Below are 15,465 nucleotides of genomic sequence, written 5' to 3'. Positions count from 1 at the left end.
TTTTATTTTTTTACTCAAGCTTTTAAAGTTTATGGAAAAAAAAATCAAACTAATACTCAGTAAAGTGAGAGGGAGTTCTGCTTGTTAACTATTTTTACAAATAAAAATAAATAATACAAAAAACAAAAAAATAAAAAATGACATGACATCGATGACATGACAACGGATTTAAAATCCAGTTTCCACAAAAATCAAAATTTAAATCAATAGATCCTACATCAGCACTTTGTGTCATGTATTTTTTTTTAACTCCATCCGGGCACACACACACACCATTTTCATTGACAAAAAAAAATATACACATGAGCTTGAGAATAAAAACGAGTAAAATAAAAAATTTTAATTAAAAAAATGACAATACCCAAAGTGAGAATAAAAACTTGTGGTAATTGCGGGCTGAATCGTCAATCTAAGCTACCATACGATACACTATTTTTCTATATCAACAATACTAGTCGTGTGCATACGTAGTTCCATGCATACGCACACAGTAGTAACGGAATAACGGAATTGTAAAAGGATTTTAAAACAAATCTGGCATGGACGCCCTGGGCTGAATCGAAGAATGGGATGTTCGGCGGTTTTCCTCTCTAAATTTTCCATTTTCCACAATTCTCACTGACTATTTTCTCTTTGCTCTTCACTCCTCTTTCTCCTCACCCAAGTTATATGTGTATATATATATATATATATATACATATATATAGACATCTTTTTCCATCCCTTTAGTATACTTCCGGCGCCCCTCTTGCGTTTAACGAAAGCCGCGTTGGCGGTAGGCGCGGGGTAAAGAGAGAAAGCTTCACCCTCTACACAATCCTCCTCTTACCCTTCTTGTAGAGCCCGCGGGTTGGAGGGTAGAAGGAGAATGTGGATGTGGATGGGTTGGGTCTCGCCTCGGCTGGGCGAGCGCTCAATAACGTGCGAACCCAAAGGGGAGGAAATAGGGACCATAGCGTGCAAGAATGGTGTGTTGTATATTGCCTATGTCTATAACTCTCCGTCGGAATGGTGACGAAAAATTTATTTTTATTATATATTAATAAATATATATAAATATATACTTTATCAGGCACTTTGCTACGCTATTTTTTATTTTGTTTTGGATAAAAAATTTATTTGCTCAGACAATCAACGCTCTTCAATGCATATATGAATCAGTATATATTTTTTATTGTATATTTAGTGTTCATAAATTTTTAGAAAAATATTTTAAATTAAAAAGAGAGTAAATAATTTATTAAATGTTATTTTAAGAATTAAATTGTCCAACATTTTTAAATCTACGGTAAAAAATTGGGAGTGATTACGGACTTTTAAATTTGAATTTACTCTGTCACTCGGAGTTTCAATTCAAAATAAACTTTGGAGTAAATATCACTCCGAGGGGATTAAATAAATAATCATCTCCGGATTTAATCATGATACTGAAGTTAGCTGACGTTCAATGATTTTTTTAATTTTTTTCAAAAACGATAAATAAAAAAAATATTTAAAAAAATTGCGCCTGTAGTTTTTAAAATTTTCTATAAGTGCATATTTTTAGTTTTTTTTTTTCGTAATTGATTTGTTGTAAAAAAATTGTTAATTGTCTACTAACTTATGATAGTGAAGTTCTCCGGCATCAAATAATTTTTGAATTTTTTTAAAAACGATAATTAAAAAAAAAAAAAATATTTAAAAAAATTGCACTTGTAGTTTTTTAAATTTTCTTCAGGTGCATATTTTTATTCTTATTTTTTGTAATGGATTTTTTTACAAAAAAAATCCGAAAATTTTTGTCTGCTAACTCTAGGATATTTAATCCGCGTTCGGAAATTTTTTGCAGTGTATCGACTTATAATTTAATGAATCGATTAATTGATTACAAGGAATCGATTTTAAATTTAATAGACCGGTTCCATTAATTGTGTTTTAATATTAAATTTAAATTTATTGAGAATAATTACAGTGTAAAAAATTTGCGGAATGCGGATTAAATTCGGAGTGAATTTGGAGCAAAAGATTTTTATTTATTCAATTTCCCTGGAGTAAAATTTACTCCGAAGTGTATTTTAAAATTAAAACTCCGGATCGGAGTCGATCATTAAAATAAAATCGAATTCCGAAATTACTCCGCTAAAAAAACTGCCTTTACTGCGACCGTGAGTGATTTTTTAAAAAACTCAAAAACTCTGAGTAAATTAAACTCGAATAAAATATTGACTCCTAATTTACTCCCAATTTTTTACACCGCAAATATTCGATAATTAATTTTCTATTCGATTTATAAATCGAATAGAAAGAATGAAAAATTCGACTGATTAAATTTTCGATAATCCAGAAGTTATTCCAAAATTTTCAGATTTTTTTTTCACCATATGAATTACAAAATTAAAAAAAGTAAAAAATGCACATGTAGAAAATTTAAAAAACTATAAGGGCAATTTTTTCAAATTTTTTTTTTATGATTTACTGTTTTGCAAAAAAAAATTCAAAAATTATCAAACGTCGGCTAAGTTATAATTCTGAAGTTAGCAGACAATTAAAAATTTTCGGATTTTTTTTTCTACATTTTAAAAAAAACCTAAAAATATGCACGTATAGAAAATTGACAACATTAAACGTGCATTTTTTAAAAATATTTTTTTTTTTATAATTTATCATTATGAATAAATTTCAAAAATTATTAGACATCAATTAACTATGATATTGAAGTTAGCCGACGTCCAATAACTTTTGGATTTATTTTTAAACAATAAATTACTAAAAAAAAAAATATTTGAAAAAATTGCACCTATAGTTTATTAAATTTTCTACATGTGCATATTTTTATTTTTATTTCGTTTTAAAATAAAGTCGTTGAAACAAAATTTCGAAAATTTTTAAGTGGCTGCTAACTTCAGTATCATGCTAATTTTCAATATCTCGATTCTAAATTCGGCTATAATTTAAAATGTTTTACCACCGGCTCATAATTAAAAATTCCACTTGCCGATATTATAAATCATTAATAATTAATACTCATTAATTTTTTAAAAAACTTTTTATTAATTAAATTACCAACAATAATTACAAAAAGTAAATAATTAATAAATAAATGTTAACAGGAGTAATATCAGCAGGTGTATCAGTACCAGTTCAAATACCATCCCAGCCACCGGATCTAACAAGTAACTACTGGCCACGACTTCAGTGATCCCAGCTTTTCGGGTTCCCGCCCGCGAGCCTTCTCGTCGGGCAGGAGAGCCCGCCTCCACAAGCGCCAACACCTGGTTCTCTTACACGGCCACTTCTCGCTTCTCTGGGTTTGCCCACGCATCAGCTGCCCTCGCCACCTGTCGTCCACCACCAGCATCACCACCATCATCAGCAAGCAACCGGCAACACGCCAGCCACGACACCAGTCCACACAACTTCCGACGCCTCCGAGTGAGTCCTGTCACCCTGACTTGCTCATTTTCGGCCTGGATTTTCATTACTTTTTTTTATTTATCTTCTTTTTTTTAAATTATATTTATCAAAAATAAATAATCCAAACTGTGGAGTAACATCCGGATCATACAGGGTTTAAGCGCTTCTTTAAATATTTTATCTTATTAATATTAAAGTAATAATACTAATAATAATAATACTACTACTACTAATAATAATAATAATAGTAATAATAAAAAAGAAATTTTGCAGATGTGTCTGCAGTACGTTTCAAGATCGATTCTGCTCAATTTAAATTTCTGTGTCTGTGTATAGAGTATAGAGTATAGAGTATGGTAATTGCAAAATGAAGAAAGAGACCAGATAAAGACAGAAAAGAATAAGTAGAGTAAGAATTAGAGGAGGAGTTGAAGAAGTTAGGGTTTGAGAAATAGAGAATGAGGTTGGGGTTGGGGGAAAACGAACCTCGGAACTTGTAGCTACCAAATAAGAGCAAGTGAGTGAGCTTGAGTAGAAGGGATTCAAGTTTTATAGAGAGCTACAACGGCTGGTGGTATTCTCGCGAGATTTCCTGTTGGGGTGATTCGCGGGATGAGCTGACTGTTTTTTGGGTTCCCAACAGTTGAATCAAGCAAAGGGAAACTCGATGCTGCTGATGATAGTGAGGGTGGATTTCTTAGGGTCGGCCATCGCGCTCGAGTCTAGTTATGGCGGTCGTCGATCTTTTTATAACAAATTCTCATTCAACTCTAATATCATTTTTTTTTTTGTCATTTATTTGAACAATTTTTTAATGAAAAAATTTATTTAATTTTTTGCATTTCAACTTTTAAATAAAATTATTATTTCACAGTACGTTGATTTAAATTTTTGTTTGAGAAGCGCAAATGGTTTTTAAATGTGGAGCAAGTAATAAATAATTAATGAGATATTAAAAATTGTCATTAAAAAATAAAACATTAATTTAAAATGAAATATTTGAATGATTAAGTAATTAATAAGTGTAGATGATGTAAAAATAAATGTAAAATAGACTTTGTTACTCCTTAGTTAATATATATATATATACATATATAGATATACATAAATATATATGTATATATAACTGATGATAAATAGTAGCTGCATATTGTATATACGCATGAGTGAAAAAGACCTGTTCTGTTCAGACTTAAAACTGTAGACTTTGCGGTTAATAATTAAACAAAATACAGATTAATATATACAGATTTACAAATAACCATTAATCATTAATAGTAATCTTGCATATAAATCATTGAGTAAGTTTTAACAATTTAATGCACTTATATTATTTTAAATCTGGTAGTCGCGATTTTATTTTTATTCAGATCAAAATATAAATTTTAGTATTTGAGTTTACTGTTAGTCAGTTATACTATGGTAGAATTGGTTTTTGATAAGTTTTTTTCATGAGCCGAAGGCTAATGATGCCAACACACGAGTTCTGAGATTCCGTAGTCTTTAGAAAACAGAAAATATTGTTAGAAACTATTACAAAATCAGTATTTGACTAGACAAGTTATAGATTGCTTATAAATTGATGCATTGGCTTCATGAGCCAAAGGTTAGTGATGCCAATACATTAGTTTTGAGTCTGTAATTAAAAAATAGAAAATAATCTCAGAAACTATGACAAGATGAGTATTTAACTACACAAGTCATAAATTACTTATAAATTGATGCATTGGCTTCATAAGCCGAAGGTTGGTGGTGCCGATACATGAAATTTAAGTCTGTACTCAATAGAAAACAGAAATGAATTTTAAAAACCAAATAATTGATGTTACTAATGATTCATTACTAATAATTTACACTATTTATTTGTGTTAGTTTCATAAGCCTCAGGTTTGTGATGCCAATATATTAATTTTGAGTTTATCTACATCAGAAAACAGTATATACTTTTAAAAACAGAGTAATTGTTGTTAAAAACTATCAATTACTAATAATTCGTACTAATTATTTGTGTTGGTTTCATCAGCCGAAGGTTACTAATGCCCGTACATGAATTTTGAGTCTGTATTCATCAGATAACAGAGTATAATTTTAAAAACAAAGTAATTAATATTGAAAACTATGAATTACTAATAATTCGAACTAATTATTCGTGTTGGCTTCACAAGCCGAAGGTTAATGATGCCCGCATATTAATTTTGCGTCTATGCTCATCAGAAAACAGAAAAAAATTTTAACAACAGAGTAATTGACATTGAAAACTATCAATTACTAATGATATGTACTAATTATTTGTGTTGGCTTCATAAGCCGAAGGTCAGTGATGTCCGCACATTAATTTTTCGAGTCTATACTCATTTTACAGCATAAATGATTTGGAAAACGATTGTAACTAAAGTAATTGACGCGTTAAAACATCGATTACGATACTTTTGATTAATTACTAAAAATTTTTGTTCTATAAATTAAAATCTAAGGCGCGACGATTTAAAGATTAATATGTTTTGTTTTGTATATCGATGAATGAAACTTATTATTAATTAACGGATTTAAATGAACCCAAGTGCATTTGCATTAATAATTTGACATAATAAATAAATAATAAAGTAATAAAATGAATAAAAAAACAATCAGTATATAAATTTAGAATAAAGCTAAAGAATGTTTGATTCGATCTCATAATTACAGTCAATAGTTAGTTTATTTCAACAACAAGAAAGTTTATTAAAGTAACGTTAAATAAAGGTTTAATTACACACGATATTATTACAAAATGTATTGTTGTAATAATCAATAATTATAGTACCAAATAAATCAATCTAGATGACTCATTAATCGACGAATAAATAAATTTTATTGTATTCAATAAAAATAAAAATAAATATAAATATTCAGAAAAAAATGAAAAGTAACAGGGGAAAATTTATATTTTTGGAATAAAACTCGAGATAAAATAAAAAAAATTGAGGCTAAATTTAAAAGTTTGAGTGAATAGAGAAAACTTTTTATGAGCCATTGGATCAAAAAAAAAAAAAAATTATTTGAAATATGTAAATAATTAAATAATTATTATTTCTTCCGTGTTATCGTTCGGAAATTTTTTTTAGTATTTTATATCACAATTATGTAATACTTATAAATAAATTTAGAATAATGATAACAAAATGTACAGATTTTAAAAATAATAATAATAATTGTTATAATTAAATAAGTTAGTGAATTTTAACACGGGAGTATTTATCGTAGAAACTCAAAATAAAATAAAATGTATGCGTATAAACAAATCTATCATCAATAAAAAATATTAATATTAATAATTAATGGATTAATAATTATAATTATAACTAATATATAATATTCGCGGCAGTAATTTTATGTAAGTGTTGTGAATAAAATGATATTGTTGCTGTGATTATCTTAAGATTGTAAGTAGTAGAACAAAACAAAAAATATATATAAATATATATATACATATATATATATATATATATATATATATATATATATATAATAGACCCAATGTTTTAGGCCACATTTGTCTTTAATTCAATAAATGTTATTTCATTATAATGTCAGGTAATTTGACTTCTCTTATTATTCAATTATATCAATAAACTTTTTTTTTTATTCAAATCTTCGAGTGTCAAAATATTAATATTTATTTTTACTTTTATTTCCATGTAGAATTCAATTTTTTTAATTAAAGGTTAATATAAATATTTACGCGTTTTGAACTCTAATCAAAATGGAGGATGGATATTCAAAATGGCGGCTCAAGATTGATAAGTATTTTAGGTTATAAATTTTTTTTTTTAATTCAGTCGGATTCCATTAACTCGGACAGTCGATGAAGGAGCGAAAATTTTCCGGGAATTTCCGAGTTAACGGATGTACCTTCTTTTGGAAAAAGTAAATTATCGTGCATGCGATCTTAGATTACATGTATGCTTCATATATAAATATCTACAGACATACAAATGTATAGTATCAGGTGGGAGACAATGTAGTAGTGGGGGTTAAATTGAGGAAAAGCTTTGAGTTAATGATGCTGGAGTTAGCACGAGTGTGAATGTAGCAGACATCAAACAAATTTAAAATTATTAATAAATAGACTAAATAATTAATAAAACGAAATTTGAAAAAATGGGCATTTAAAAACTTCAAAAATTAATAAGTGCATTTTTTTTTTAATTTTATTTTTTCAATTATTTACTCTATTTATTTATAATTTTAAATTTGTCTGGTGTCTGCTACATTCACACTCATAAGTTAGCCAACATCTCAATTTTTGAATTTTATTCAAACCATGAATTATGAAAAAAAAAATATTTAAAAAAATTGCACTTTTTTTTTTTTTTTTAATTTTCTACATGTGCATATTTTTAGATTTTGTTTTTTTGTCATTTATCTGTTTAAAAAAAAATCCAAAAAATTTTGAACTGTCAGCTAACTTCAGGATCATTTGAGTTAATGGACTTCGACTGTCGAAAATTTTTTTATAAAATTTATTTTTTTAAATATTTGAATTTCGTAGATAAAAGTTGTATTAAAATTATTTTTTTCATTTTCTATGCATGGTAAAAATTAGCTACTAGATGGCGTTGCAGTAAAAAAATAATTAATGGTAACTGACACTCAAAGAATTAATAATTAACACTTAATATAAAAAAATATATATATTTAAAATAGATAACTTTTGTATAAAAATATTGAGCTTTCACTTTTACTTTTACTTCAAAAATGTGGTGTAATTTCTAGCACTATTAATATTCCTTCCAATTAAAAATGTGCGTTGATGATGAGGTTCCTCGGTAATAATTGGATAAGAACTCTCAGAATCAATTGAATTATAATCGACACGACGTGGAAATATTGGAGTGCCATTTAATCTTTTTCTTTGCAAATGAATACTTTGTAGAGCCAACAGTACCCAGAAGATTGATAGCCATATGTCTTTTCGAGTCCACAGATCATAATATCAATATGTATATATTAATATCAAGTAAGTATATTTACTCAAATAAATATGCTAAGTCAATATCTTTTGATTCATAATATAATATAGCATAATATTATTATATATTACCTTTGGATTGGAAGGGTGGATGAATAATAGCGACGTTAAATCCATGGATTGTAATCCTCCGTACAGTATTGATAATAATGTATTTGAGACTCGAGCCAATCCAGTAGTCAATCGGCAAAATAATTGCGAACGCGCCAATAAAAGCGCAACAAATAATATTCGAATTCGGGGAAAATATACAAAGTAATAATAGTACAATTATTATTATTGTTACGTAAATTATCCAAAATATTGTGTCATTGACTAATGGTAGTTGGCCATCTATAAATAATTTTAATTATCAATTAAAATTTTTTATATTAAAAAAAGTTGGAAAATCCAATCGTGCACAACTCGTCCATTCAAAAAGTCATCAATAGATAGCGCTTCTATATACCAGAAAGTATTAAAAGTAATGGCAGCTAAAATTTTTCATGAAATGCATGGTTTATGTTTTTATTAATTACTACAAGGCTTTTGCGCGCTGACGCGGATCCATAATTTTTTACTTCTTGTAATATTTTGATAACTACCTTCTACGCTCATCTTATGAAAAAGTCATTATTAAAAATATTGATTATGGATGCCTATTGTCCCTATTAGTTGCTAACATGACCAGCCATCACCATAGCAACTATTACCAAGACAAGAATTTCCATAGCAACCGTTACCATGCCAACAGTCTCCATAGCAACCGTTGCCATGACGGCTATTAGCGTCGACATAACACCAACTTTGTTAGGTTAGAGTAATAAACCAAAAGAATTTGAAAAGTGATTTTCAAAAGAGTTCTTCTATTTAAAAATTCAAGTGCAATAAAAAATAAAATAAATCAATGGGTTATGTATTTTTTTAGGCTTTGTGTTTACCGACATCAGTATATACTGATAGATATCACAGGTATTTTTATTACGTTGTATTTTTTTTTTCGATTTCAATCATTATTTTAAAGAAAAACGACTAAAAATTGTGTTCGTTTTGTTCATTAAAAATTATCTTTCAAATAGAAAGAATTTTACGTCAGTGAAAAAATCCGTCTTCTAGTCATTGTATAAGAAAATTAATTTGCTAAAACTTGTATGATAAAAAAATACCGTAAAATTAATTGTTCGCAAGTTACAGTAATTTCAAGTATGTAATTAGTGTGTAAGATAAAAAAAAGTAATCGCAGTATTTAAAACGGCTGTAACTTTTAAACAATTAGTTTTACGTATTTTTCTATTGAGATAAAAGTTGTAGTGAATTAAGTAAGCTTTCTAAAGATCATAAACAACGTACACTTATCTCCTGTAGTTACTGAGATACTCAGTAAATTAATAAATTATCTTACAAAAATTGCTCGTGCGATTGTTAAAAAAGTAACTCGTAATTGTAAATACTTATAAATTAATGCTCCGAGATAACAAGCGTGTAATCTAAATACGTTACGTACAAAATAAATATAAATATATGTACGATAAATGCAATTAGGTAAATATGGATCTTTAAAGCTGGTTTAGTCCGTGGGAGTTTTCTGGTCGTTCTGTTCGGGGTTTGTCACACATTTACATCCACACGCATAAAAAAGTGAGGGTGAGATCAGTCAGTATGGTGAGAAAGCACGACGGACCCTAGTAGGGGACTCGTCGTTTCCACATGAGTGGGCAGCATTGATAGAAGCCGCATACCCAACGAAATGTTTAGTTCTACTCTCTCTACATCTCTATTCCTGAATGATGATCATCCTGAGCTTGCGCAACTAAAACCTCAAGCTCAAGCTCATAAAAATTTACCCTCAGCTTTCATTACTTTCCTATAATTTAAAATGCCCTAAAACTCAAACCCAACTTTTGTCATCCTATTGAAATTTTCTAGCTCTTTCATTCAGTCCTAATTATATTTATCTTTCATACTGTCATTATTTACTTTATTATCTATAAAATAATACGTGCCTGGCATTCCTAAGTACGCTGTACTGGCCACCAAAGCACCGAGGAACAATGACGCTTGAAGAATTCCAATACATGGCATTCCTTTAATACACCAGAGTATTACCAGTAATAAACCCATTATTATTCCAATTATTATTGATAAATTTATTGTTACTATTAATTAAAATATTATTATTGTTATTATTATTATATTACTAAGTAATAATTTTATTAAAAAATTAAGTACTTACATTTGCTGTCCAATTCATTGTCTTGAAATATTGTATAGCCGACAATACCACCGGCTAAACATCCGAGTAAAAATAATTCCACTTCATAACGACGACGGGTTATGAATGTTAGAAATATTCCGAAAAATAGTACCGAGGCACAAAGTACTTTTGATATTGTTGTGTCTGTAATTGAATAATAAATTTATTTATTGAAGGAGTTGGATGAGTAATTGATGTATGGTTGAATATGATTACTTACTTAAATAATAACAAGACTTGTCATCAGAAAATGGAGTACAGGAGTAAGAAAATATTGGTACGTATGCTGATGAATGGTTTTTAAATGTTGCGATCATTACGTAAGCAGATCCTACTCCTGGGTATAAGCTGTAAATTCTTCGCATTGGTGACGTGTAAAATAATGTTGGTACCTAGAAATAATAAAATAATAATAATCAGTAAATTTAAATTTGAATTTTAAAATACAGTTCGCTGCCCGTCATAAGCCTCTTCCCTTCAATCGGGAGTTACTGACTCCAAACAGCTTCCCTACTTAACCACTTTTTTGAGTTTTGTACCAGACATCCCGTTATAAGCCTCCGTTAAAATTCTCTAAATTATAAACTAACAATAGCAACAAAATATCTAAATAAATTATGAAAATTTACTATCGATGTTTCGCGGAGAATAATTTAATCATTATTAAATAAAATATTATTTATTGTTCATAGTTGTAATCATTAATTACAATTAAAGCTTCTGTTACAATTTAAAAGTTTTATTGATCATTATGTTGATCAATAAAATTATTATTATCATTCCTGTAATTAATACCGTTGTCATTATAATTTTTTCCATTACAATTATTATTAGTGTAAAAAGATAAGTATTTATTTTAGCGCTATAAGCACTAGAAAAATTGGGATAGTGACGTATGTAACAAAACGTAAATATGACGTTCAAAATGATATAAAATAAAACAGGCTTATAACGAGTAGTCGAGAACAAAACTAAACGCACGGTAGGGAAGAATAAAATTTCAAGAAAAATTTTCCCTACGTCCCCTAGACCAGGCTTATAACGGGTAGTCGACTGTAGGCCAACTTAGATCTATTTTTTTTTAATTTCAGATACATGTTAATACCAATAGATCTACTCAGATTTATATAGATCTTGTTAGATCTAAAATTTAAAAAAATTTTTTTACTAAGTCACAAAATTTACTTCAAAATCAAACTTTCGAATTTTTTACAATTTATTGATTTTTTTTTTTGTCTTTCTCTGGGTAAATATATTAAGATCACAAATCTACTGAGATCTAAATAAAAAACTAGATTAAGATCTTTGTAGATCTAAATAATTTTTTTATATAGTTTTACTTTGAATTACAGTAGTATCTAAACTATTCAATTTACGGAAAAGTTGTCAGAAACTTTTTTGTAGAGAATTTTATTTCCTACAAAAATGTACTGATACATATTTGTCATATTTTCCATAGATAACTCGTAATTTAAGTTTAAAGATACTAGAATATTAATGCATCAGCATTGAATTCTTTTCAAGTTTTTTAAATCAAAATTGCAAGTTATTTATCAAAGATACGATATAATTGTATAGGAACAAATTTGTAGAGGACAAAATTTCCTACAAAAAATCATTCTGCAAATTTTTTCGTAGGCTTGATAATTTATGAGATATTGAAATTAGAAGTTTTATTTAAAAATTAAAAAAAAAAATAAATAAAAATAATAGATACCTTGTCACCATTTTTGACTATATTATCAACAGTAAGCATTTTAATGATAGTAGAAAAATATGTCTCATTACTAAAATCACTTTCGTCAGTATACAGACGATAAGCTTCATAAGTTATTAAATTTTTTTCGCATGGTAACTTTAATCCATTGATAAGAGAAACAGATGCTGGCTGCGAATCAATAATTACTGTGGAATTTGTCAATAATAATTTTTGATAAGGCGATACTTCGATATCAAATTCCATGTTACACCCTCCCGGAACTGGAGCTGATAAAAAAAATTATTAATAATAATTATTATTTCTAAAGATAAATTTATCGTAGAAGTAAAATTACCTTGTAAAGTATAAGCAGTGATAGCTATCAAGGCTGGTACAGTCTTATTATTATTATTTATCACATTTATTTGAGTGAATGATATAGCTTTCGAGTCTAACTGCAGCCCGATATTCGAGCCATTTATCTGCGTTATTTTATTTTGAGCATTTTGTATATCAAGTGTAAGATTTGTTTCTTGAGCATGTACTTGAATTATGATAAATGATAACTCAGGTGGAATGTTACTGATTAGTACTGAAGTTTTTTTTAAAGCTGATAAAATTGTTTTATTGTAAAACGCTTGGCCATTGTGATGCAAACTATTAACAGTATCTAGTGAAATTATTACTGAGTCTAAAATAAAATAATAATTTTTTTTTTTTGGTATTTACTTCAAAGAAATTATTTATGTAATAATTTACGTGAGTCTTCATTACGTAATTCGAGTTACATAAACTTTACTAAACTTTGAACTTAAAACTTTTTTAATTTTTTTTTTTTAAATATTTATTCAAAATATCTTCATATTTTTTTTTATTTGTAATTAAGTCAGTTACTAATTAAGACTTCAAATTATAAAATTACAAAAAATTCAGTATAATTAAAAAAAATACATGGAAATTTTTAGTAGATAGATAAAAGTTGCCTAGACTTTAATTTTAATTTTTAATTAAAGGAGAAAAAATTATTGGGCTCATTAATGATGAAAAAATTTCTTTGGTAAAAATATTTAAAAATTTAAAAATTTTAAATAAATATTTTATTTTTGTCTGATGGTTTTTTAAAATTAAAATTTAAAAAGTAAGAGATGAAATTTTTAAATTAATTAATAAAAGTTCTATGATAATTTTTTTTTACATTTAAAAATTTTCAACTTGCTATTTTTTAAAAATAATTATAATAATTAATATGAGTGTGAATGTAGTAGGCATCAAATAATTTATAAGAGTGTGAATGTAGTAGGCATCAAATAATTTATAAGTTTTAAATAATGAAATTTTAAAAAAAGCTCGCGCTGATTTTTTTATTATTTAAATCCGCATTTTTAAATTTTTATTCTCAAATTTTATTTATTAATTAAAAAATTTAAAAACTTTCTAATTATCAGTTACATTCACACTCATGTAATTAGTCCTTTTTAAAAAACAAAAAATTTCAAATTCTATTATTCAAATAATATTTTATTTACAAAAAAAAGAAATTAAATAAATTAATTTTGTAAATTTTAAATTCCCGCCAAAAACTTTTTTTTTTAAATTACCTGATTTTTTTATAAATATTTAATTGCAAATAATTTAAAATAAATAATTAATTAATTAATGTAATTACTGTAATAAATAATTCATCCATGTAAATAATGTACTAAATAATAAATGTTTTAAATAAAGCAAAAAGAATGCTAAAAACAAAATAAATTTTAATTTCCATACATTATAATAAATTACTTATTTTTTTAAGTAGATGATAAATTTTTATCACTAACAAGTTTTAATCTCATTATTTATTGTATGTATTTATAAAATTATTACTCAACTTCTATAATTAGACAATTTTTTAAAAACGAACCAATAAATTAAATTTAATTTCAAAAAATTATCAAATATTAATCATAGCAATTTTCGATCAATGAATTACTGATGATAATTAAAAATAATTATTATTTAAAGTATAAAATAATAAATAAAAACAAAAATAGGTTAGGTTACATACCCGGTTGAAAATCTTTAGTACAAACAATTCCAAATAAATAAAAACAAAACCCAATATTTAAATAAATTTTCATTATCACTTACAATATTTAAAAATTAATCACTTAATTAATAACAAAAAATAAAGCAAATTAATTACTGAGTAAATAAAGCGACCATACTGAGGAGTTAATGACAAGTGACGTTAAAAAATCAGCTGTAAAGTGACAGAGATTTGAACTGCGCGCGGGAACTCAGAATTTGAATTTTAAAAACTCCGTTCCTTAATTAAACAATAAAGTATTCAAAAATACTAATTATAATAATAATAAATAAGTAAAAATAATTTAATTAGTCAGTATAATTAATTATTAATGTAAATAAAGTAAAAATAAAATTTAAAAAAATTTCTAGTAGTATGAGTGGCAGTGTCGTGTAGAGGCGGGAATTTAATTTGAAATAAAAACGCCAGGTGTCAGTTGTGTAGTGGTAATATGGCGCCGGTGGATCAATGAAAAGTAGTATCTCGTAAACTCGGTAAATATTAGTAGTAAAATAATAATTAAATAGCAGTGAGTAAGGTGGTGTAATATGACAAGTGTTTAAAAGTGTTAAATGGGACATGGGAAAAGATCAGGAGCTGCTGGAGGCAGCAAGAAGTGGAAATGTTACAATTGTGGAAAAAATTCTTGGTCAACGAGCTCGAAGGAGTGGTCCATTGGCAAGGTGGGTGTTAACCCGTTTTTTTACCTACTAAATTAGTTGTTAACTTTATTTTTAATTATTTAATAAACTGGTCACTTATTTTATTTATTTGCTGGATGAGGTTTTAAAAGTTAAGTAGGAATTTTAAATTTAAAAAGTTAAGATCCAGGTCATCATCTGTCTCCACTTGTTTGCTGTAATGATTTTTTAGTTTCGTATAATATCAAGATCTGGGCAGACTCGTGACCTATATTAGGTGTTAATAATATATAATATTTATATAAAAATATGAAAAAAAATTTTTATTTATTTTTTTATTTTTATTGTTGTTATTATTTTTTTTTTGAGTGATGAAGTAGCATGGATTTAATTATTTGATAAATAATGAGCGTAATGATT

At 26.9% G+C, this 15,465-nt stretch overlaps 3 protein-coding genes across 4 annotated transcripts in view; 2 read left to right on the top strand and 1 right to left on the bottom strand.

Annotated features, from left to right (window-relative positions):
• Positions 1-3,357, top strand: part of LOC103570688 (paired box protein Pax-6) — a 31,505-nt gene extending 28,148 nt beyond the window's left edge. Inside the window, exon 10 of the mRNA XM_053742461.1 lies at positions 3,090-3,357. Coding sequence (XP_053598436.1) covers positions 3,090-3,178 — 89 coding nt within the window. The 3' untranslated portion in view covers positions 3,179-3,357. The remainder of the gene's footprint in view (positions 1-3,089) is intronic.
• Positions 3,358-8,053: 4,696 nt separating this feature from the next.
• On the bottom strand, positions 8,054-14,567 carry LOC103570667 (transmembrane 7 superfamily member 3). Its single transcript, XM_008548477.1, has 8 exons — positions 14,384-14,567; positions 12,692-13,027; positions 12,355-12,623; positions 10,858-11,029; positions 10,617-10,781; positions 10,387-10,539; positions 8,477-8,737; positions 8,054-8,343 (listed from the first exon to the last, which is right to left on the bottom strand). The coding sequence occupies exons 1-8, from the start codon at positions 14,454-14,456 to the stop codon at positions 8,120-8,122; spliced, it is 1,653 nt and encodes a 550-aa protein (XP_008546699.1). The 5' UTR covers positions 14,457-14,567; the 3' UTR covers positions 8,054-8,119.
• Positions 14,568-14,863: 296 nt separating this feature from the next.
• Positions 14,864-15,465, top strand: part of LOC103570666 (ankyrin repeat and sterile alpha motif domain-containing protein 1B) — a 28,294-nt gene continuing 27,692 nt past the window's right edge. For both annotated transcript variants that reach the window (XM_008548475.2, XM_008548476.2), the window contains exon 1: positions 14,864-15,087. In XM_008548475.2, the coding sequence (XP_008546697.1) occupies positions 14,984-15,087 (104 nt within the window). In that variant the 5' untranslated portion in view covers positions 14,864-14,983. The remainder of the gene's footprint in view (positions 15,088-15,465) is intronic.

This window comes from Microplitis demolitor, chromosome 10 (assembly GCF_026212275.2).
Source record: "Microplitis demolitor isolate Queensland-Clemson2020A chromosome 10, iyMicDemo2.1a, whole genome shotgun sequence".
NCBI lineage: Eukaryota > Metazoa > Arthropoda > Insecta > Hymenoptera > Braconidae > Microplitis > Microplitis demolitor.
This window is presented reverse-complemented; position numbering and strand designations above follow the sequence as displayed.

What these genes read in the sequence shown, in the direction of transcription:
- LOC103570667 (XM_008548477.1), bottom strand. Translation starts at nt 14,456, where the DNA reads ATGAAAATTTATTTAAATATTGGGTTTTGTTTTTATTTATTTGGAATT. An exon ending in TACTAAAGATTTTCAACCGG is followed by an intron (nt 13,028 to 14,383) that starts GTATGTAACCTA and finishes ATTTTATTTTAG; the next exon opens with ACTCAGTAATAATTTCACTA. An exon ending in CAAGTCTTGTTATTATTTAA is followed by an intron (nt 10,782 to 10,857) that starts GTAAGTAATCAT and finishes ATTCAATTACAG; the next exon opens with ACACAACAATATCAAAAGTA.